Here is a 23,706-nt window from a genome sequence, read left to right as displayed (position 1 = left end):
CACCCACTGCTGGTCTGCCCATCCACATGCCCACCCACCCATTCACCCATCACCTGCTCCCTCCCTATTCACCCAGCACTTCCTGGCCCTGCCTGTGCCTGGCGCTGTACCAGGTGCCCCTTGCTGGCCTCTTTTTTTCCTGTGGTGTCCACACAACGTGGACAAGTACACGAGTACTGTCTGATGCACGGTGACTGACCCCCTGTGGTGGGGTCATTTTAGGGACTCACAAGTGGTTCCTGGAGACCTGTAGTTGATTGTATGTGGGAGTTGGGGTGCGTGGGGCAGGCTCTGATCTCAGCCTTAGGTGGGGACTGCCCTGTCCCAGGCACAGATCTTGGCTAAGGTGTTCCAGGGATTCCCACAGCTGGTCCTGAACCAAGGACAGGGACCTTGGCCCAAGGCTTATGTAGCAAGGCCAGTGACTCCAGGAGGGCCGGCCCCAGCTGTCCCCCAGCCTGTGGACAGGCATGCCTGGCGGGGGGGGGGTGGTGGTGGTGGTGGGGCAGCTGGAGGACAGCTGTCAGATACCAGAGTGACACCATGCAAGGGGGCAGAATCAGGTGAGTGGATTTTCAGTAGAACATGCGAATCTGGATTTTGGATGTATATTTCCCCGGATTTTAAAAAATATGTGGGAAATTAACTAAAAAAATTAACAAGTGCTGAGCCCACCGTGGGAGGTGGCCTCCCGAAGCCGCCACCCTTGGGGCTCAATCCCTCTTCCAGGGCTGTGTGCAGCTGGGCCAGTCCAGGCCTTGGGACCTGCCTCCCACCCACGGGGCCCCAGGACCCCACCTAGAGACTCCAGTGGTCCTTGAGGCCCGGGTCTGGACCGAAGGAAGGTCATGTAGCCATGTGACGGCAGCAGAGCCCTGGCCATCTCTGTTCCCATCTAAAATGATGGCACTGGCTGGCCGAGGCTTTTTCATGGCCAGGTCCCAGGTCCACATCTCTCTGCACTGGCCCTCCTGTAGGCCCAGCACCACGTGCCTGCATTTCTCCACACCTTTCTCCCCTCACCTCCCGCTGAAGGGCCACCTACAGCTGCCAAGGCAGCGAACCCTCGGCCAGGCCCACGGTTCCCATTCCACCCGCTGCCACGCGGATCAGCACGCCCTGTCCTTCCTGAGTTGGCTCTGGCCACCGCCACCCGCACCCCCCTCTCCTAGAACCTACTCTCTGCCTCGGGACCTCTGCCTGACCCGGTTCTTTGGGGGAACCCAGGAGGTCAGACCTGAGGGCATTGTTTCTGGCTCCTCTTTGCTCACGTCGCGAGGGCTTCGCTGACCAACTAGGCCACTCTCTTGACACTCAGAGCCCTTGCCACTTCGTCCTGAGCATCCCTTCCTCGCTCTCCAATCTTCCGGTTCCAGGGTTAGTTTTCTAGTCCAGCATCCGACCCCCTCCGCAGGGTCATCCCAGAGGAAAGGGGCGCGCCCTCGCGGCGCCGCCGAGCTCGGCCCCCGGAGCGCTGCGTCCTGGCCTCCCCTGGCAAATGCCCACCCGGGGCGTCCTCCGCCGCGGCGCGCTGGACGTGAGCTCCGCGCCGGCACTAGGGGGCGCCCGAGGCCACGGCGGGGCCGGGGCTCCCGGGTCCTGGGGGTGAATGTCGCCAGGCTTTACTGGCATGATGGTGACCACGGGTGGCGCTTAAAGTGTCCTCGCTTGCCCACGTGAGTACCCTGGCAATCCAGGGGTCTCCCCAAAAGGCTTGGGAAATTTAACTGAGTTAAGTGTTGGGTTGTGGATTCAGGAGCCCGCAAGAGCCTGGTGAGCTGGCGTGACACCTCCCGCGAGCGGACACCAGGACGCGCGTGCGCACTCAGCGCTGGCAGGTGCATGGGTTCCACGGTGCGAAGCCCGAGACCCGGAAAGCAAACGCGCGCCGCTGCACGCAGGCCCAGAGTGCGGGCGAGCTCGCGTGCGCACGCCCGGGACCAGCAGAGGCAAGGCGCACAAAGCGCCAGCGGGTGCGCACTCGCACACGTGTGCACAGACAGGCCTGGGCACGCACATGAGCCCATGCAGCCACACACTCGCATGCTGACACACACGCAGGAGCTGAAGTCCCAGGAACACCTAGGACAGCTTGCACAGGAAACACATCTTTCTGGTCAATCACACCCAAACGTGCAGCCTCAAGCAAGGACATGTCGCGGACTCTGGGGAGCCTCTGGAGTGTCCCTAGGGCACAGGTCATGAAGGCAGCACTCAAGTAAGGAGAGCATTGTGTTTTCAAATTTATTTAAATGAATATTCAGCCACAGTCCTCTGTGGATTTGTGTACATTCAGTTTTTTAAAAAATGGATTCCATAAAAGGAATGTTGGTAGTCACCTAATTCTTAACACAATATTTATATACAAAAACTCCATTTGAAACTCCTACTGTACAAGAGAAAATAGAAGCATCAGTTTGGTTTTAGCAAATAAGGAAGACCTGCCCCATGGAGGGGCTCCCATCACCGCCAGTCAGCTGCAGGAATGTCCATTTCACCACCAGGAAACGCTCAAACACACCATGGAGAGTCTCTCCTTGGCCTTGACGAAACATTTTGTTTCCTTGGTGCTTGAGAAATTTCAGATAATTGGTTAGTATAACCAGTGCAAATTTAGATCACTCATATCATTTATGAGAACATTTTTTTTAAATCTACAAGCTTTTAAAATGATAATTGTCCAACAGAGACATTCCCGTGAGTAAATATAGAGAAGTGTTACCAAAATAGAAGCCTTTATTAATAAAAATCTTTGGTAGTAACAGTATTTGAAATTCCTCTCAATGATACCTGGTTAACTAATAAACTTCCACCTTGAGCTACAGAAGAAAAAAAAAAATCCTCCACATCCCGCAGTTTAGTTTTAAACAACTAAACAAAACCAAGAAGTATTTTAAGGCTGCGAATGACTCTCAGAAGCCTTAGGACTTGGTGATGCCCTTGAACCTCCTTCAGGTCACCTTGGAGGTGATGTCCCCTGCCCACCTCCCTGTCACCCTGGTCTCATCTCACAAAAGGGCATCGACTGATGTCAGCCCAGCACCCCAGGGTGTGAGGCTGGTGCAGGGGTGCTGGTCAGCTATGGCTTAGTCAGGACACCTGCACCCCTGGGCTCCAAGGATGGACGGGAGCCTCCGTGCCCCTGTGTGGCCAGGGCCAGGCACCTCTCTGAGCAGAGTGCCTCAGCTTCCGAGTTCACCGAAGAGTCAGGATCACAGTCCTGGGCTTCTCTGACCTGCGGCCGGCCAGGTGACCCGTTTGGGAGCTGCGTCCCCACAGTCCCTCTCAGCCTCTCCGTTCTTCCCCAGACCTGGCTCCAGCTTGGGCCAGACGCCGTGGAGACCATCTTTCACCTGTCTTAAGGCATCGGTCAGAGGAACAGATGATTTCTAGGGCCTCTGCTCTCTCCCCACTGCGAAGGGGACCCTGGCCCGCTGAGGGCCCTGCGAAGTGCCCGCCCTGGCCCTCTGTTGCCCACCACCAGCCATCACGTTGGTTCACCTTGAATACTAACGATAAAAAAATCCCTGCATAATGGCTTTGTGCAAAAACAGGAGAAAAACAGAAAGAAGAGAGAAAAATGTCCCATCAGAAAGTGGCCCTCCACATTTCCGGGAGCCACAGGGCCCTGGAGGGGCAAAGTGCGCCCACCCCAGGGCACCCCCGTCGGGAAGCCAGCGCCCACAGCGCGGCAGCTACAGCATGCCCCCGCGGTACGCGCCGCCCGGGCCCGGGCCGCCATCGGGGCGGGGCGTGGCACTGTGGTGATTGCAGGGCTCCTCGGCTTCGCGGTCCTTCTCCATCCACGTGTCCAGAAGCTGCTGCTTGCCCTGCTCCTCCCTCATGAACAGCTCCACCATGAGCACCTTCTCCTTGTGGATCTGCTGGCTGATGTCCTTGGGGATGTCCGGGATCACCCAGTCCACAAAGTCACTCATGAACATGACCAGGTTCTGCAAGGGGGACCGTCACCCACAGGGCGGGAAGGATGCCACTGGGAAGGGCGCCCCACCCATCCGCTGCCCTGCCCGGGTGCCTGACCGCTCTCTGCTCTTCCTGTGCACCTGCCCCACCCCTCTCCCTGCTCCTGTCACCTGCCCCACCCCTCTCCCTGCTCCCACCTGTCACCTGCCCGACCCTGTTGCTCCTGGCCTGGGCACAGCTTTGTTGGCTCTGGGTGCCAGTTTCCCAGAAGGTCTAAGTGAGGCGATAAGCACCCACAGGTCCTCCAGGAATTCCTGTGGAACTTTTTTTCTTGGGGGGCGGTGTTACTGGGAATTGGACCCAGGGGTGCTCGACCACTGAGCCACATCCCCGTCTATTCTTTTTGAGACAGGACCTCACTAAATTGCTGAGGCTAGCCTCCAACCTGTGATCCTCCTGCCTCGGCCTCCTGGGTTGCTGGGATTGCAGGCGTGCGCCTCTGCGCCCCACTGTGCCCCAATTGGGTGGACTTTCTTGAGTGAATATGGATTGAAAACTTCCCTGAATAACTCTGGCGCCTCGGATAGAAGGCTTCACAAGCGAAGCAATGGCTCACGTGCCACCAAATGTAACCGTGAGTGTTGGGGCCTTAGGGAAGGGGCTCCGGAGCACCAGCCGGTCTGCTGCACCCCGGCCCTGCACTGTCACCATGGCTGACATTGGCTGCCTCAGATGGGACATTTTGGAGGCTAGGATGCGGGTTAAGTTGGTTTTTGTGGAAAACCAGAAATCCTGATGTTCGTTGAATGTCCCTCCAGCTGAGAAAGTGGCCCCTGTTGGGACAAGGCCCGTGGCCCCCAGCTGCCCCGCTTCTGGCTGCTGCAGCCCCCACTGTGGCCAGAATGCCTCCTGCTCAGCCCCTTCCCTGAGGGGCCTCCCACAGCCAGGAACCCTGGCCCCGGGCGAGTGCAGGGACTGCCCACCCCTGGGGCATGTGGGGGGCAGAGCTGGCAGAACCCAGGTCTGCAGCTTCCTGATTCTGGGCTCTGGGCCGCCACCTTCCTGGCCGGACCATCCTCCCACCAGGACGCAGGTGGCTAGAGTCTCGGCGGTGCCCTCGTGAGCCCGGGCGCTCGTGCAACCTTAGCCGCCAGTCCTCTGGCTGCTCCCGGTCTGGGGCCTGCTCCACGCCCTCTGGCCTCAGGGGTCATCTCTGTCCCCCTCCCCAGAGACTGGCGGGGGGTAGGGTCATGAGAGCCCTTGGTCTCCTGGCCACTGTGCTGAAATGTGGAGACCAAGGCAGGACGGAGCGCGGCCTCCCCTTCCTGCAGGCTCTCAGGACCACCTACCCTCCCAGATGGGCCCAGAGCCCTGCAGGCGCACGTCCCTCCTGGTTCCCTGGGGGGGGGGGGGCTGCAAGTGCCGAGGTTGGCCGGGCGCCCCTCTCGGGCATCCCAGAGCAGCATCTCCGCGTGCCTGGAGGGGTCTACAGAGCCCGGCACTGACCATGGGCACCGGGTACTCTCCAAGTGCCTCCTCCTCAAACCCCCAGGGGACAGGGCCACACACCTGGAAGACGATGACGAAGGCCAGCCTGGCTGCCAGGACGGCCCAGAAGTCCTTGGAGACGTCGTACTTGTGTTCCGACCACGGGGGCTCGCGGTAGTCCTTGTACCTGTCGGGGGAGGCAGGTCTTAGGCGCAGCGCGGGCTCTAGTGGGCGCTGGGCAGCTCGGGAGGGACGGGGGCGGGCTTGCCCACGGCCTGGGCGTCTGTGCCTGCTGGAGGATGTGCCCCTGTGGGCCCAGCTGTGGCCTCCAGAGGTGAGCTCCGTGTCCCTCTGGTTCAGAAGTTTCCAGACTTGGGAACAGTAGAGCCTTTTCTAAAAAAAGTGATCTCTCCTGAAACCTCAGGGCTCCACGTGGGAATGGGGTGGCCTGTCCTCAAGTCACCCTTGGACTCCACAAACTCCAGGAGGTGTCCACGGAACACCGTTTGGAAACCACTTCTCTGAGGCCAAGCGAGTGAGGGTTCGTCCCAGCACCCCAACAGGGACACAACCCTCTGCTGCTGCCGGTCGTCCCTCAGCAGCTCTGAGTCACAGGTGTCCCCCTCCGCCTGGTCGGGTTTAGACAGTGCCCCTGGGTGTCCCACAGGGAGAGCAGGCCCCCACACAGTTCCCCCGAGGCCTTACCACTGTCCCAACTCTTCTATAGAGACCTGGGGATGCCCCGAGCCTGTGGGGACCTGTGACTGTAGGGCCCCCCAAAACACCTTAGCTAAGCTTCTCCAGAAATCCTCACCACGGCCGATTTTAGGACTGTCAGCAAGAGTCCACATAGATAAACTCCCTATTTTCTTGTTGCCCTATCTTACGTGGCCACTGGCCGGGAAGAAATTGGCACTCCAGGTGCTGGACACCCCTTTACTAGTTTCTCACAAACATTTATCCATGTAGCAGTTTGTGGAAGTTGTCAGGTGCGTGTTGGTGACTTAGAACAAAGCAGCCCGGGAGGGAAAGAAACATCAGTCAGGCGCCGGCAGAAGCGCCTGTCAATCAGCGAGATCACCTGACTAACGCCTGTCAATCAGCAAGACCCCCAGCCAATCATGGAGTTCAGCCAGCTCCCTGACCAACTCCAGCTGGACAAGGGACCCTAAAAATCCTCTTTCCTGTCCCAAGCCTCCCGCTTCCTGCCGTGAGCCCCATAAAATCCCTTCCCGGTCAAGCTCCCGCGCAGTTTCGCAGACCCTCTCCTGTCCCCTCTGTGGTCTGATCGAGTGAGTCTAAAAAAAGCCTCACTCGGCGGCCTTTTCAATCGGCCTCCTTCGCTCGCTGCCCGCCTCGCCTGATCTTACGGAAGTGGGTGAACCAGGCCTCTGGCCTTGAGCTGGGCTTCACGGAGATGTCTACGTTTCCAGGAGAAGTTATCCACTGGGCTCCATGGAACCACTGGCACGGGAGGAAGAAAGGGGAGAAGAAGCTCTCCCCTTCTCAGCCGCTCCCCTCAAAACCTACCTGCAGCGGTGTCTGGACACCTCCTGCCCCTGTGCTGACCTCTGTGGACACGACGCCCCCCCGCCAGCTCACAACCACCTGGGCCCCCCTGGGAGACGGGCCTTCCTCTCTGGGGTACATGGCTCTCCACGCCACCTCTGCCGCTCCCTGACCAGACTCTGCTGTCCCTCTGGCCAGTGGCTCCTCAGGGAGGAGCTGGACGTGGCTGTGATGGTGGGGAGCCCTCAGTACCACGGCACAAGACTGCGTCGGGCAGCGGCAGAGGGGCAGCCGCGCCCACGGTCTGTCTCAGTGGGTCCTAACAGCCAGGCCCTAGCCTGCTCCCCGCGTGGCTGGGCACCCTCATGTGAGGGCACAGGGTGCGGCTCCCCTGTCCAGGGCCTGGGGCCCGGCCACCCAGGCCTTTCCAGCCCACTGAGTTTCTCCTCTCGCCCAATAATGTCCACATAAGTCCTCAGCGATGACAAAGAGACCGTGTCTCTGAGCATCTTGCTTCTTCGCCGTTATCCTCCATTCTACTTGAGTTGAGCGTCGGCTTGCACGGGATCTCAACGGGGACACAAGAGGTGCTGTGCCGTGTGACAGGGTGGCCCTGGCAGTCTCCAGGAGGCCAGCCTTTGCAGTCAGCTCCTGCACACAGGTGCCAGGGTGCCCAGAGCCCTCCTTGGCTGCCAGCTCCCCGGTGCAGTTCCGGAGGAGGCCAGCAGGTGGCGGGCTGGCGCCAGTCACCCGGGGACTTTCTTGTGACTAAGGTCCCATGGACGCCTACAGACAGGCCTGCCTAAAGACGGCTCCCCTGGAAATTTCTCAGCTTTCTGACTGCGTGACATTTTTGTGGAAGCTGAGCCCGGGATCTGGTCTTTCCCCTGCCCCGCGGCATGGGCTCCGACCCTCGTGATGCTGGGCACCTGCTCCCAGCCCGCCCAGGATCCTGGGGAAAGGCTGTCCACAGGCACCGCGTGGCTGAGGGGCCGGTGGGGCATTACCCGCCCCTGTGCACCAGAAGCAGCTGCGCGGGCGGGTGTTTGAAACTGGAAATGGTTGGCAGACGCGGCTGGCGGGGTCCCGAGTGCGCTGGCCCTGCCTGGACAGGCGCACGGGGGATAAGCATGTCCATTTCATTCTGCTGATGCGCCAAGCTGCTTCTGTGACTGCCAGCACCACGGGCCCCAGCGGTCCTTCCCAGCCCCTTCCATGTGCTCAACGGCCAGGGGCAGGAGAGCCAGCTCCGCGGGGTGGGGTGGGGGTGGAGGCCCAGGGGAGGAGCGGGAGAGGGGCCGAGCTACCCCCGGGACCCTCTGTCCCTCCCCGGGCGAGCCCTCCTCTGCACGCCCTGCCTCCCCGGGCACCGAGGTCCCCAGCACTGGTGCAGGGCCCTGGGCTCCGCCTCAGTCATCCCTGCGAGCCCTGAGCACCTGACCTGAGGCCAAGGGCGGCAGCCTGGTGTCCAGACGCCCCTGCTTTGCCTGCACCTCCTCAGGGGCCTTGTTCAAGCCACAACGCCCCAGGTTCCCTTAGGATCCCCATTTCCTGACTGCGACCCCTCCCCAGGCCTGGCCAGCGAGAGTCCTGGAGCCCTGGCCGTGGCAATTGTTCAAGGATAGGCATGTGGCCCAAGACAGGCTGCAAGACTCACATCAGGGCTTTCTACTGGAACAGAAAAGGTCTCCCGGTGGGGACTGCGAGCAGACAGATGTAAGACAGAAGCTGCTGGCGGATGGTGTCTGCCTGCCAGAAACTGATGCTGACACAGAGGAAGCAAATTAAGGAGGCTGTGCCAGTGTGGCGTGGGGCCTGACGACTGTAGCTCCTGGATCCAGCCACACCTGAAACTGTCATGGACCTCTTAATTATAGCTAACTAGTGTATTGCCCCCTTTTTTAACAAGTTTGAGTGGTTCTGTGACTTGCTTCTGAAAGAATCCTGGCTCAAACCTGGGTTTCCCAGAAACCCACTAAACTGGCTCTTCAAAGAGAGCCGCCGGGAGTGGTACCTGCATATCTGCACCTCGTAGCCCAGGTCCAGGGGGTCGTTGGGGGCTGTGCCGTTCTGGAAGTCGCTGACGTTGAAGAAGGAGAGCGTGTGGTTGACGAAGCCGTGCATGGTCCCGTTCCGGCTGTACATGTAGAGGTACACCAGGCGCGGGATGAAGTCGGACGTGAAGGAGATCACGAAGGCCTGGCCCGGGAACAGCGGGTGAGCAGGACCCCAGGAGGGTCGGCGTGCCCTGTCGGCTCCCTGCCAGCCTCCTGGGCACAGCAGGAGGGCACCGGGAAGGGCACGCTGCCTGCCTTCCACTGTGTGGCAAATCCCCCAACCTCTCTGTGCCTCTCTTTTGTTCTTATTAAACAGGACACCCCCTGAGCACAGCCCCCCGCCTCCTGGGTGCCACTCTGCCCAGCTCAGTCCATCACGGCCTGCTCTTGTGGTAATCCAAGAGCAGGACCCGAAGCCCAGCAGCCTCTGACAGGCTGTGTAGCTCTGGGGAAGTCACTTGCCCTCTCTGTGCCCTGGCTGTATTTCCTATAAGATGGGCCCTAACAGTCCCCACCTCCAGGGGCTGTGTGGGCACTGGTGGGTTGGCATGGGAAAGAGAACAGAGGTCTGAAACGTTCTAGTAGCCCACTGAGTGGTAGACGCTAACACTTGTCCAGTGTCCTCACCTGCTCACAGCACCCCCTCCAGCACACAGGTTGCACCTCAGGGTCCCAGCCCCATCAAGGTGAGCCCTAAGCTCGGGCCCTGCACTCACTCACAAGGTGGGACAGACAGCCACAGGTGTGCCCTGCGCTCACCAAGGTGGGACAGACAGCCACAGGTGTGCCCTGCGCTCACCAAGGTGGGACAGACAGCCACAGGTGTGCCCTGCGCTCACCAAGGTGGGACAGACAGCCACAGGTGTGCCCTGCGCTCACCAAGGTGGGACAGACAGCCACAGGTGTGCCCTGTGCTCACCTCCCCTCAACAAAGGCTTCGAAGCCGCCATCTGGGGAGCAGCGGGCTGGCAGGAGGGAGGCCGGGCTCTGAGGCTAGAGCGCCTCCGCACGGTGGGGATGGAGGCCTAGGCCCTGCTCCTGGAGCACCCTGCCCCTCACAAGGTGTCAGCTGCTGGGCAGACTGGCTGCAGGGTGCAGGACGAGGGCCCTGGGCTCCTCTGCTGTGGACACTCAGCGGCTGCCTGGGTTATGTGCCCGGGATTCAGTCTCAGGTTTTCGGACAGGTGCTGGCCAGCGGGACAGAGCTAGACCTGGGGCAGGGGAATCCGCAGGCAGGCCAAGGGGAGGACTGCGGGGACCCAGGTGGTGCCACTCAGAACCCACAGGCCGACTCTGCGGGAGAAGCCAGGAGGGCACACTGTGTGCTGGGAAGGGAGCGTCCACCATGCCAGGAGGAGGCCCAGGGGCACCATCGTCCACAGCTGGGGAGGGCCGAGGGGCTTCTCCCCTCACCAGTCTCAGCCGCCCCAGCCTCTTTAAAGAGCAGGCATGAGCGTGTGTGTGCGCGTGTCTATGTGATTGCACAGGTGTGTGCCCTGGTATGGGGCCCAGGTAGGCTGTGGACAGCATGCATGCGTGTGCGTGCATATGTGTGTGTGCGCATCTGCATGACTGTGCGTGTGCGTGCATATGTGTGTGTGCGCATCTGCATGACTGTGTGTGTGCATGTGTGTGTGTGCGACTGCGTGTGCGCATGTGTGACTGTGTGCGTGCATGCGTGTGTCAGTGCGTGTGAGTGTGTGTGAATGTGTGTGTGTGTGTGTGTGTGTGTGTGTGTAATTAGCCCCCCAAAGCAGCAGCGAGGTTGCTGGCTCTCTGTCACTGACCCTCCCTGCTGCCTCTTGTTCCTTTGTTCTCAGGACCCTGGGGTGCGCGTGTGCGGGGCGCAGGGTGGGCAGGGTGGGCCGGGGAAAGGCTGGGGATGGCCATTTCTCCCCAGAGTCCCCAGCCCCAGATCAAGGGACCTCTCCAGAGAGGCTACCCTGCCCCAGGAGCCGAGGGCTGCAGCCGGAGGTGGGGGCTCAGCTCTGCCTCTGGGGGCACTGCCTGCCGCGGCTGGGCAGGACTTGGGTTTGCAAGGTCCCCAGTGTCACTTACGTTAATAATGACGGCCAGCTTCCCAACGCCTCTGAGGATGTTGTACCAGATGCCTGGGGAAGAGGAAGCCAGCTCTCAAGACCCCTCCCCGCAGGCAGCGCCCCGGCGGCCCCGCAGGTGCCGGCTCCCCAAGGCACCCAGAGGGACGCGTGTGGCAACGGGCACTGCCTGGGAGGCCAGGGAGCCCAGTGAAGGCCGGGTCACGCTGTGCCTGTGCCGTCCACTGTCCCTGAGCAACTGAGGCCTCTGAGAGACATGCTTATCACAGTGGCCCCTCGGGGCTCCGGCCACACCCAGGCAACCCCAGACAAGGACCCAACAGGGCCGGGATCTGTGGCTCTGGGCAGTGCAGGTGTCAGCGACAGGCCCGAGGTGGCTTTGGGGTGAGGATCATAGCCAATGACCCAGCATGAGCTGTCCCCGTCTGGAAACCATCTTGCTTCTGTCACCCCGAGTCACAGATGGACAATAGGACCACAGAACATGGCCGGGGACACCCTGCTCTCTGCCTTCCATGGAGATGAGGCCCGTGAGCCAGGAAGGGCCCCTGCTCAGGGCCCGGTACTGCGCCTCCACCCAGGGTGCCCTGCCGACTCCACCCCAGCAGGCCAGGTCCGCGGCCTGGGCCAGCGCTGGACACCCCTGAGCAGCCCTTCTCGGACAGGCTGGGTGGGCCATGCTGGCTGTTACTGTCCAGTGACAGGAACGTGGCAGGCGGCTTTGACAGGCGTAGGCTGCAGGGGGCCGCGTGCTCGGCAGCCCCATCTCCTGTTTTTGGGGTGCACACTGGGGGTCTGCAGAGACAGCTCAGTGCCACGGTTCTCAGTGTCCCACGGGCTCAGGTCACTGTGTGAGGGGCCGAGATGGCTCCCTCCCAGCCTGGCCAGTGGCTGGGCAATCCCGGTCCTCTCTGTGATGGGCAGAGGCGCTCCAGGCCCACACGTGGTCAGCAATCTGGGCAGAGTGTCCCACTCCCTGCCGCCACCTCCAGTCCTCAGGCCGGGCCACAGCCCACTGGAGACGCGACGCCTTCCAAGGCTCCGTCTGCTTCCCACGGCGGGCGGCCCTCGATTTAGCTTCCTGATGGCACAGGTGGGGCAGCCATGGGCCCTGTGGGGTGGCACTAGGTTACCCATCCTGCAGGAGGCCACGGGGGAGTGAGCTGGACGGCATGGGGGGCAGGGCCCTCCTCGTGATGTTGCCACGCTTGGTCACCGGCGGGAACACAGCAGGACCCGCCTGCTGAAGGGCCCAGGTAGGCTGTGGACAGGGCACCCCGCGTCTCCTGGACTTCACCCCGCGTCCAGTCCACAGGTCGGCGCCATCAGGTCGGCGTTTGCTGAGTGGCCTGAGCGTAGAGAGCCCTTTCCAACAGAGAGCGCAGAGCGGGCCACCAAGCAGGGGCTGGTGGGACTGTCCAGCTGCATGCCCACTCCGTTAGCCTCGCCCATGACTTAAAAATGCAGACTTGCTGCTTCTGATAGATCCTCAGCCCTGGTCCAGGTGGCGGGCACCACCGTCTCCATGACCACGGGTCTCCATGACCACAGCGCATGGCCCAGGGTGGCGGCCCCTGCAGGCCAGGATGAGCGCCGCAGCTCTGTTCTCTGCATCTGGGGAACCCGCCGCATCCCTTCAGCCCTTAAGAGCAGAGCATTCACTCCAAACCAGATCCCCTCAGGCTGGGGACAAAACACTCGGGCCTGTTGCTCTGGGTCCAGGAAGAACACGGGCCTCTGGGCTCTGAGTCCGGGGCCTTGCCGAGACCTCAGGTGGGTGCTGGGTGATACCTCTGGGCTCGGCTCTCCCGGAGGTGGCGCCTGAGCTCAGGGTGTCCTTGGGCAAGTGAGGGTCAGCCCAGGTGATGACCCAACAGGCCCAGATAGATGACAACAGGAAACGGTGGGCAGGAGGGCCGGGGTGGGACGGGCCAGCAAGGAGCCCCCCGGCCTCCTGGAGGCAGGCCCTGCAGGTCCGCAGCCCTGGCCAGGGGTTGCCCCGTGTGGACCCCGCCCCAGCCTCTCCTGGGGGAGGAGCTGCACTGTGACCCCCTGTCATCCTGACACCGGCTGCAGGTGACTCTGACTCGGAGGTGAAGGGGCCTTCTTTTGGAGACCTCTCGGGCTCCTTTCATGGAGACCCTCGAGGGGAACTGCCTCGTGTTACCCCAAGAACCTGACATGGAAGTGCCTGGGAACCGCTCCTGCCCTGTCCCTGTGCCAGGCGCTGAAGGCCAGCGGGTTCTCACCAGCGGCCCTGACCTGAGGACAGCGGGGAGCCAGGGCTCAGCGCCGAGCTGCGGCCAGTTCCCACGCAGGTGGGCTCCCTGCAGGACCCACTGCGCCCTCGCCATGGCAGAGGCCGGTGACGAAGCCACTCTGGGATCCTCCAGGCAGCCAGGGCGCATGGGGGACGGGTCACAGGGGCCACGGGGCCCTCTGTCCCCAGGGATGCTGGCCCTGATCGGATCACAGGAGGAAAACAAGAGCCTGTTGAGCAGCAGGTGGCAGCGACGGAGCCCAGCGGAGCCCGTGAAGGGCCAGAGCACACCTGTGAGCCCCTGGGACCGTGAGAGCTGCGGGACCAGGAGCCGACAGCCCCAGGGTGCCAATGCCCCCACCCCGCGGGCTGCAGACAGCAGGCAGCCGGCGTCTCCATGTGCTCTTTCACCCTTCTGGGTTTCCACGTGTTCAAGTGCCACCGTCTGGGGACAGCCTGAGCCTCTGGAAGCCAAGGGTGCCAAAGCAAACACGCCCACGGAGGGTCAGCCAGGGCCCTGGACAGCGGGAGGGGGCCACGGGGAGGAGTGTGGCCGAGAAGGGCATTCCTCGCTGGGGACAGAGCTGCAGAGTCCCCAGGACAGCCAGGGTGCACCCAGGGCTCCTCTGTGGGCCTCTGGTGTGACGGTCGGTCATAAGGCCAGCTGTGGCTCCAGTTCTCTGGCGAAGCTCTGTCATCCCCTGGGTCTCGTGTCCCCGGGTGGGGACAGGCAGGATTTGCTCGGGCTTCCTCCCGAGGTTCCCGGGAGGACCCCACAGTTCAACTTGGACACTGTGCTCTTGGTCTTCAGGGTGGGGTGCTGAGGAGCCCGGGGACAAGCCTACCGCGCTCCTGACGGCGCCACCTGTGGCCAAGTCCAGCCTGTTTCCCATGGGCCCTGGGAAGGGACGTCGTGGGGAACAGTTGCTCCAAGACTTGAGGCGTCCATCGCCTTTTTGGACCACAAACTTTAGGACGCTCGCTTTCTGGCCTTTGACAGGGAACAGAATCAGGGACGCTGGGGCTCGAGGTAGACACAGTCTCGGGCGGTCAGCAGGAGGGGCTGTCTGCTGAGTCCCCGCCGTCTGGACGAGGTGGCACGAGGAAGCCGCAGTGTCCGGGCTCCATGGGGTGCCCCTGGCTGATCTCCCGCCCCACACGGGACCAAGTCTCAGCACAGACCCTACAGCACTAACGGGGGCTGCAGGTGACCCGGGAGCAATGGCCGAGCTGATGGTGTTGGAACTGAACATGTTGCCGGTTCCTTCTGAGATGCAGTGACCACGTTATCCTGGAGTCAGGAGGCGGGGGACCCACAGATCAGGTCACCACTGGTGGGGGTTGGCCACACCAGGGGGTGGCCATGTCACCAGAGGCCAAAGTGTGGACCAAGGGGCTGTCCACCCACTGCAGGACAGAACCTCGAGCAGAGCGCGACCTGAGGGTCCTCCACGGAGAATGAGCCTGACGTCCAGGGCTGGAGGGGCCCCTCCGCGGTTCTGCAAGGGCTTGTTGGCGACAAGCGCCCACCCCCAGGCTGTCACCGCTGTGCCAACTTTATTTTGGCAACATCAGAAATAACATCCCCCGAGGAGCTCAATCCTGCTTGTCTCAAGACTCAGCGACTCTCTTCTCCGTGGCTTTGTCAAAGGTGAGACGATTTGGGCACCTGTGTGCTCAGGGGAGGATCCGTCTCACTGTAGGGTCAGGTGCTGGTGAGTGGCGGTGCGGCTGGGGGCCCGGGGTCTGCAGCCCGCGGACTGTCTCCCCTGGCCGGTCCCTGCCTCCTCTGACCTCCCGTCTCTCCTCGAGTGCTCTGGGGACAGGCACTCACCACCCCTGACCCGGCCCCCGTGGCCATTCTTTGTGCGGACCTTACACGTGCCTCCCCAGCCGCGACCTTGACCTTGACCTTGACCTGTGTGGAGGGTCACGCAGGGACGGGCATGGTTCCCGGGTGAGTGACAGTGGGTTGGACGCGCCCACGCTTCCCCAGTGCCCCGGAGGCCAAGCATCTTAGGTGAGGGTGGAGGATGGAGCCGTGAGGAGCCTCCAGCTCCCGGGCCACCGCCCTCCCCAGGACCCCCCCCCCCCCGCGGCTGCTCACCTATGTCCTTGGCTCTGACGGCCACCGCCCTCCCCAGGACCCCCGCCTGTCCCGCAGCCGCTCACCTATGTCCTTGGCTCTGACGGCCACTGGTCTCCGGAGCTCGGTGATGAACTTCTTGGCGTCCAGCCGGATCTCAATGATGTTGTTCAGCAGGGCAAACAGCGGGGCCAGCGGGAAGGATGCCACAAACAGGGTGACAAAGCCGAACTGGATGACTGGGAGAGGGCCAGGGCCATCAGCACGCGGAGCAGTGCCAGCCCATTACTCCCAGGAACCTCCTGCCCCGGCCACTGCAGCTGCCTGGACGGGGTCTTGTGACAGAATCACATGACCCCAGGGACCTCCAGACCAGAGGGGACTGAGGTCCACGTGCTGCTCTGACCTCCATGCTGGACACTTGGATGATGGCAGTGCGGCCCAGGGCTAGCTCAGGAGGTGGGCACTGGTCACTCACGGGACAAAGCCCCGCAGGTCCAGCCTGCGCTCACTGTGCCCGAGCTGGGGAGGACGCCAGCAGTGGCTCCCTGCGTCGGGAGGCTGCCCCCACTGCTGTCCTCAGAGCCCAAGCGACCCCTCCCCGGGCCTCAGGCGCAGGGCGGCCCCCTTCTCCCTGCCAGCCTCAGCCTCAGCCTCCACCTCCCGGCCTCGGTGCTGGTGGCCCGGCTGGGCGCTGGCTCTGGGGCTCCCGTGGCCTTGATGTAGGAGCCGACGGGGCTGAGCTCCCGGGGAAGGCCGGGGAGGGCTGCTGCAGGGGACCCAGTAGGGAGAAGCTCAGGCACTGCCCGGCAGGACCTGGCCGAAGGCTCTCTGTGCCAGGCGGTAAACAAGGAAGCCCGCAGGTGTCACCGTGTGCCCGGCCAGCCGAGTGCGGGCATTGTCAGCACTGGGTGGGCGGGGCAGGGGATACCTGGGAGCCCCGTCCCTGGGCAGTCCTGGTGACCTCAGGTCACACTGAGGGGTGGGCTGTGTGGGACGCCCCTGCCCAGGAGGTGATGGGCACCAGAGAAGCTGCGTAGCCCGGGCCATGCACGTGGGCCATGCACGTGGGCCGGGGGCTGTGGTCACTCCTGACAACACGGCCTGCTCGGTATTAATGGGAAGAGGAAGGGTGAAGGGGCGGTGAGGCCTCTGCCTGCCCGGGGCCCAGCCTAGTCTCCCCCCGAGGACCGGTGGTGGCTGATGGGATGCGGAGAAGGACGGGGCACAGCAGTGGCCTGAGGTGGTCTGGTGTGGGTGTGGGCGGCCACCCTGGGTGCCCAGGCCTCCAGCCACCAGGGAAAGGCAACCCGGGCAACGTGCCCCGGATCTCGGCCTGTCCCAGGCTGCGCTTCTCGTCCTCTGGTGTGACCCTGGCGCCCAGACCTGCTGGCCAAGGCCCACAGAGGCCCACGCGGGCCCAGCCGCTGGGGAAGGGGCAGCCCGGCGGCTTATCTCCCTCCAGCAGAAGGGAGAGGGCCTCGCAGCGGCCCCCAGACCCTCCTCCGGAGTCGGGGCAAGGCACCTTCTGTGCAGCCGCGGGGCAGCTGGCGGCCTCGGGGGCCTCGTGGCCAGCAGGAGGGGCACGAGGAGGCACTTGGGTGGAGGAACAGCCCAGGTTCCCTGCAGCCTCCCAGCTGAGGCCGTGGGACAGTCCCTGTGCACCCGGGGCTCGTCCCCACCCTGCCACGCTCCCTGGGCACTGCACACTGCGGGGTCCCGGGCAGCCCCATGGCCTGCACCCACGGCCTGGGAACCGGCCACCTACGGCCTCAGACGCTGCCCTCCGGGACTCCCTGTGTGGGTCTTCTGACTGCCTGCACTCATCGGTTCATTCAGAAACCATACATTGAGCCCCTGCTGTATACTGGAGCCTGTTCCAGGGCTGGGCTAGGAGTGATGAGCAGTAAAGAGAAGGTCCTGCCCTCAGGGGGCTTTCGTCCCACGGGAGGCAGACAAAGCAGGAGGGAGGAGGGATTCAGTCATCTGCTGGGGATCTGCAACAGTGTGGGGGGGGTCCTGCCTGTGCTGGTGGGTGGGTGCTGCCCCCTTTAACCCTGGTCAGGAAATATCCCTTTGGGGGACGTTCTGGGCACAGTCCCCGAGGAAGGGCCAGGACATCAGGCTGAGGCACTCCAGCCAGGGTACAGCTGGTGCAAAGGCCCCGTGGCAGGCTTGGGCTAGATGTTTGGGGGACAAGGAAGCCAGTGTGGCCAGAGTGAAGGGAGGCAGAGGGAGAGGGAGGACGTGGGGCCAGGAGGCTCCAGGGCCACGCGGGCCACATCTGGCTCTTCCCATCTCTCCTTTGACCCCCAGAGAGTGAATCGCCACCTCTCTCATTCTGCCAGGGACATGACTGGGGCTGACCGGGCTCAGCCCGAGGTGTCTGCATGGCGGGGAGAAGGGAGGGCCGTCTGGCCTCTGCGTGAGGCTGTGCCCACGGGACCACGCCTGGGCACTGCAGCCGCCTGGCCCGGACTTTCAGAAGGCGGGGCCCCTTCCAGAGGACTAGGTGCAGGGGAGGGGACAGCGGGGCCACCCCCCAGCCCCCACTCACTCATCTCCATGTACTCGGGGGTGAGGCCCGCGAAGGGCTCCAGGTTGTAGTCCACCTCGTAGCGCTGCCGCCTCTTCACGAGCTCCTCGGGGGCCGCCGTGCTCTGCCGCCTCAGCTTCAGGTAGCGGATGAACTTCTTCATCTTCCTGGGGAGACGGGGCGCTGGGCGGCGGGCAGCGGGTGGGCTCTGGCCCGGGCTCTGGCTAGCTCTCTGCCCTAAGCCTGGGCCTCACTCATGGGAGACGGTGATGGTGGCCCTGGTGGCCCTGCTCTGCACCCACCCCTGGGGCACACGGCTTGGTGGCCTCATGAGGAGCTGAGGGGCAGGAGATCCAAGGGCCACCGAAGGCCAGGTGGGGGCCCAGCAGGTGGCAGGGACATGAGCGTGGCAGAGTTTGGCGGTGCCCACGTGGACACTGGCGGGGGAGAGAAGCCCAAGGTCCCTACTCCAGAGAGCTGGCTGCCTCTGGGAAGTCCTGGGACACCTGGTGGCCAGCACCGGGGTTCTGGGGACAGTCTGCAGGGTCACCTGCGCTCCTCCCTCTCCCTGGCCACTAGGGAGTGACTTGTGCCCCATCTTCTGTTGGCCCTGGCCACCTCCCTGCTCTGGTGCCCCCACCCCGGCCCCAGTGCTGCCGTCTAGGCACCACGCGAGCCGCGGCCACCCTGCTCCCCGGGGACTCACGGGATGCCGATCTCGAACAGGTTGTTTTGGATGAGCTGCTTCCCCAGCATGATGATGCTGAGCTGGATGCACAGCTCCATGAGGCAGCCTCCGGGGGCACACTGCAGGACAGGCCAGGTCAGCCCTGACGCAGCAGGCCGCCCCGCAGGGTGGACCCGAGCCCTCCAGAGGGGCACGTGCGCCTCCCGGTGCCGGGAGACTGAACAGGTCCCCGAGTGGAAAAGGGTCAGGCGAAGACAAAGCCGTCCTGGAGCGGGCTGGGCCCGATCCCGCGACCGGTGTCCCCCGGGAGGAGAACCAGGGGAGGGAGGCTCACCCTGGGGCCGGGCGTAGAGACCACCCAGGCTTCCTGCAGCCCAGATGCTGGAGGGAGCCTGGCAGGGTCCTCCCCACGCTTCAGAGGTAGCGCGGCCTGCCCAAGCCTTGCTCGGGGACTTCGGCCTCCAGAACAGCGGGCAGCACAGTTCCGTGTCTCAGGCCGCCCTGTCTGGGGCACTCTGCTGGGCCTGCCCTCTAGGCAGGCCGTGGGGCCAGGAGAAGGCTGGGACAGGGGCTCACGTTGCCAAGGCCTGGAGGGCTGAAACCCAGGGTCCTCCGTCTCCCAGGACCACTGCCCAGTCCCCAACACCAGCTCTCCACCCACAGGCCATGCAGCAGTACAGGCTGGGCCCGTGTGGCTGGAAAGCCACCCGGTAAGGCGGCCAGTCACCTGCTGAGGCCCAGTGCCACTCCCCTCAGTGACCATGCCTCTGCAGGCTCCTGGGGCAAAACTTTTTATCTAATTAGCAAAAAAACGTGTCCTGGATAACCATGAGTCCTGTGAAGCACATCCTGTACTTGATTCTCCTGTAGGAACACGTCTCCCCACTTCTCTCACGTGGCCATTGATAAAGTACCACGGACACAGAAAACGCCATGCCCAAGGTGCACGGCTTGTACAGGTTGTTTGCAAATACCCATGACTGCTAGGCTGCCCCCGGGTGCCCAGGCCTGCACTTGGGCCGCAGGACCTCCAGGCTGCACCCAGACAGCCAGATCAGCCTGCACCTGATGTCCACCCACTCACACCCTGCTTCCCAGTGTCTCTATCGGGAAACCCCACTCCCTTGTCTTCTCGCCGAGCTGCGTTCTTCTGTAGCTGGGAACGTGGACCAGTTACCCTGAGACCTGACCCCTGACAGCCTGGCTTGGCCTGACGGAGCCGCTGGCTGGGGACACAGTGGAGCAAGTCCATAGGCCATGACTCAGAGGTGGCTGGCGCCAGAGCTGGTGGCCGGCACCGCGTCTGGGGTAGAGAGGTGGGAACACGAGCCAAGGCCTGTTTCTCCTCATTTTAGCCGGAGACAGAAATGTCCAGAGCTTCACCAAAGAGCCAAAGAGCCAAAGAGCCTCCGGCCAATGGGCACCCCGACAGGGTTCGCGCTCTTTAGCACTGAGTTTCTCCTTTTAGGGTCACTCGGTACGGACACGCTACCCAAGATCAAAGCCACCAGCCAGGTGGAAAGGGACCGTCCCCACTGCTGGACAGACCCACATCACCTGGTCCCCCAGCCCACACAGGGGTGGCACCACGAGGGCGCTGGGACAGTCCCACTCACCTCTTCCATTCGGAAGGAGCGGAAGATGTACACGTAGTCGCCCGGGCGTCCCACGAACCTGGGACAACAGGGAGCTCTCAGAGAGCGGGGCCCTGCTGGGGAGGGCCCCAGGGGTGACCGCGCTGCGCTCCCAGCCAGGCCAGAGCCTGCTGCCGGGGTCCCCGCTGCCTGGGTCCCCGCTGCCTGGGGTCCCCGCTGCCTGGGGTCTCTCTGCCTGGGTCCCCTCTGCCTGGGGTCCCTCTGCCTGGGTCCCCGCTGCCTGGGGTCCCTCTGCCTGGGTCCCCGCTGCCTGGGGTCCCTCTGCCTGGGTCCCCGCTGCCTGGGGTCCCTCTGCCTGGGTCCCCGCTGCCTGGGGTCCCTCTGCCTGGGTCCCCGCTGCCTGGGGTCTCTCTGCCTGGGTCCCCTCTGCCTGGGGTCTCTCTGCCTGGGTCTCCGCTGCCTGGGGTCCCTCTGCCTGGGTCCCCGCTGCCTGGGGTCCCTCTGCCTGGGTCCCCGCTGCCTGGGGTCCCTCTGCCTGGGTCCCCGCTGCCTGGGGGGACCCCAGGCAGAGGGACCCCAGGCAGCGGGGACCCAGGCAGAGAGGACCCCAGGCAGAGGGGACCCAGGCAGAGAGACCCCAGGCAGCGGGGACCCAGGCAGAGGGACCCCAGGCAGCGGGGACCCAGGCAGAGGGACCCCAGGCAGCGGGGACCCAGGCAGAGGGACCCCAGGCAGCGGGACCCAGGCAGAGGGACCCCAGGCAGCGGGGACCCAGGCGAGACCCAAGGCAGCGGGACCCCAGGCAGCGGGGACCCAGGCAGCGGGGACCCCGGCAGCAGGCTCTGGCCTGGCTGGAGCGCAGCGCGGTCACCCTGGGGCCCTCCCCAGCAGGGCCCCGCTCTCTGAGAGCTCCCTGTTGTCCCAGGTTCGTGGGACGCCCGGGCGACTACGTGTACATCTTCCGCTCCTTCCGAATGGAAGAGGTGAGTGGACTGTCCCAGCGCCCTCGTGGTGCCACCCTGTGTGGGCTGGGGGACCAGGTGATGTGGGTCTGTCCAGCAGTGGGGACGGTCCCTTTCCACCTGGCTGGTGGCTTTGATCTTGAGCAGGAAAGCCTTGAAGGTCAGCCTCTCCTCGAAGCTCTTCTCCGTCTTGGGGACCTCTGGAAGAGACGGACAGTGCCGCGCTGACCTGGCCGCAGGCACCACCGGGCCAGCACTCAGCCCTGCTCCAGACAGGTGGCCGGGCATGGGGCCTCATCCGGCAGCTGGACCACACGTGGCCAGCATGGGGCGGAGGAGAGGCCCAGGGGTTCGCCCCGGCCCCGCTGCAGGCACAACCCGGGTGTGGGCCTCACCGATGGTGGTCAGCCACCTGGCTATGCAGCCATAGACCTCGTCCAGCAGGATGATGACCACCAGGTTGATGATGACCGCAGTGGCCGTGACGGTGACCCGGATGTTGGAGCGCACGGAGGGGGAGGAGTTCATGGCCAGGGCCGCAGCTGTGGAGATTCTGTAGATGATGACGCCCAGGACGATGGCGAACGTCACCGCGATCTGCAGAGGGGACGGGGACGCACTGGGCTGGGGCCACAGGGGCTCCCGTGGTCCTGACCACTGGCTACTCTGCCACAACCCGAGAGTCCAGCACTGTGCCTTCGTCTCCCCACTGTCCCCAGTGCAGCATGGTGCTGGGGGCCACCGCCAAGGGCTGTCTGGTGGGCTCCCTGCTGGGGGCTTCTCCCGGACCTGGGCACTGACGGTCCTGACGTGCACGGCCAGGGCGCCACTGCACCCAGGAGGCGGTGGTGGGCATGGCTGGACCCCCAACCTTCCCAGCAGCCATGGCCACCTCTGGGTCCTCCATGGGAGTGAGCCGACGCTCGCCAGGCCCACTGTGGCCAGAACATTCCAGAAGATGCCGGCTGCTGGCTGCTGGGGAGACGGGCGGAGCGGCTGCCTGGCTGTCTGTCCCGCCCACCACCGGCTGTCTGGGTTCCTTTTCCTCAGGACCCACTCCCCTGGGGCCCACGCTGGCCCTGCCCTGCGTGGCGCTGTGGACGCCCCACACCGAGAGCCCCAGGACCGCACTGCAGGGCCAGGCCTGCTGGCCACGTGTGGTCCAACTGCCGGATGAGGCCCCTGCACCACGTCCCGGGTGCGGAAGACCCTGTGCCAGTGTGGTCACGCGTGGCTCCCAGGATGCGCTGGGGAGGCCCGACTGGCCAGTCTCCAGGGACGCTCAGGGTCGGGGACACCTGCTCATAGGGGAGGCTATGGCTTCCGGAAGTTTCTAGGGAAGCTCTCGTTTTAAACTTTGGCCTTGACTTGCTTCTGCAGACGTCTGCTGGTGACTAAATGGTGGCCACACCCGCCCTGCAGCCTGTGCCGACAGGGGACAGCCCTGCTGGGAGCCTGGGTTCCGATCCCGGGCATCAGGAACCAGGCTTCCCTGGAAAAGCCCTCAGGGGCCCCTCCCTGGCCTGGCCGACAGCCCCGGTGCCGTGGGCCTGCATGACTCAGCAGGGAGCCCCAGGACGGCCACGCCTCTAGGATTCAGGGTCCTTGCCACCATCTTCAGGACCCACATTGGTCCCCAAATGGACAGAGCAGGGACCAAGCTGTGTCCTTGAAGACGCCGGAGGGTGACTCACTCGGGCAGGGCTAGCCAGGATGCTGGGGGCCGGGCGGGAGAGCTGGCTAGTTCCCTGCCCCACGTTCCTCAGCCCTGGCTCCGGCTTCCCGCCCTTCCTGAGACCGCCATGTGCTCCTTGCTCAGCCTCTCTGCAGACTGGCCACAAGAAAGGGTTCTGACTGAGAGGACAGGCAGAGCTCACGGTGGGTCCTCTGGGGAAGCCGTTCAAAGAGGGACAGTCTCCGCTGCCACCTTCTGTCCTGCCCCCAGCCCTTCCCTTGCTTCCTGCCAGGAGCGTGGTGGTGATGCTGGAGGTGGAGCAGCCATGTTGTAAGCAAAAGGGAACAGGGACAGGACAGGCGAGCAGTCGGAGACGTCAGCACCCTGCTGGCCCCGAGGAGCAGTGGCAAAGCCCAGGGTCTCCTTTGGTCCTTCTGCTAACCGCGCCCCTCCTCCACCAGGAGCAGCTGAGCCTGGGGTGGCTGAGCCGCCTCTTTCCAGAGCCCTGGCCCCCTGGGGTGACGGCCGGCCATGCTCGAGGTCAGGGACCACGTCATTCTCTGCTGACCCAGTTCCAGCAGTCACCCTCAAGGCCAGGCTGAGCCCCTCCACACAGAACCTCCTGGGACACCACAGCCGTCCTGCTGAGCGGCTCCCTCCTCCAGGACAGAGTGGGTGGCCCGTGCTGGGGCTGGGGTCCGATCTCTCCAGGGTCAGCCTCGAGTGGGAGCCTCAGGGGAAACGGAGGCCCGGACGCCTTCCGTTGCTCGGCGGGCGGCTCCTCCCTCGGTCTAGAGGCCCCCTGCCTGTCTTTTCTACTCTGAACCTCACAGGGCCCCAGGCAGGCTGCCCACTGGCTCCCAGTGCTG

General features: G+C 63.8%; 1 protein-coding gene across 2 annotated transcripts in view; it reads right to left on the bottom strand.

Annotated features, from left to right (window-relative positions):
• Positions 1-2,230: 2,230 nt before the first annotated feature.
• The window catches only part of Ano1 (anoctamin 1), an 80,085-nt gene continuing 58,609 nt past the window's right edge, over positions 2,231-23,706 (bottom strand). For both annotated transcript variants that reach the window (XM_077108948.1, XM_077108949.1), the window contains 10 exons: positions 21,558-21,759; positions 21,288-21,362; positions 20,222-20,316; positions 18,624-18,724; positions 17,939-18,084; positions 15,468-15,620; positions 11,037-11,089; positions 8,936-9,120; positions 5,494-5,599; positions 2,231-3,953 (listed from right to left, as the gene is read on the bottom strand). In XM_077108948.1, coding sequence (XP_076965063.1) covers positions 3,696-3,953; positions 5,494-5,599; positions 8,936-9,120; positions 11,037-11,089; positions 15,468-15,620; positions 17,939-18,084; positions 18,624-18,724; positions 20,222-20,316; positions 21,288-21,362; positions 21,558-21,759 — 1,374 coding nt within the window. In that variant the 3' untranslated portion in view covers positions 2,231-3,695. The remainder of the gene's footprint in view (positions 3,954-5,493; positions 5,600-8,935; positions 9,121-11,036; positions 11,090-15,467; positions 15,621-17,938; positions 18,085-18,623; positions 18,725-20,221; positions 20,317-21,287; positions 21,363-21,557; positions 21,760-23,706) is intronic.

This window comes from Callospermophilus lateralis, chromosome 2 (assembly GCF_048772815.1).
Source record: "Callospermophilus lateralis isolate mCalLat2 chromosome 2, mCalLat2.hap1, whole genome shotgun sequence".
NCBI lineage: Eukaryota > Metazoa > Chordata > Mammalia > Rodentia > Sciuridae > Callospermophilus > Callospermophilus lateralis.
This window is presented reverse-complemented; position numbering and strand designations above follow the sequence as displayed.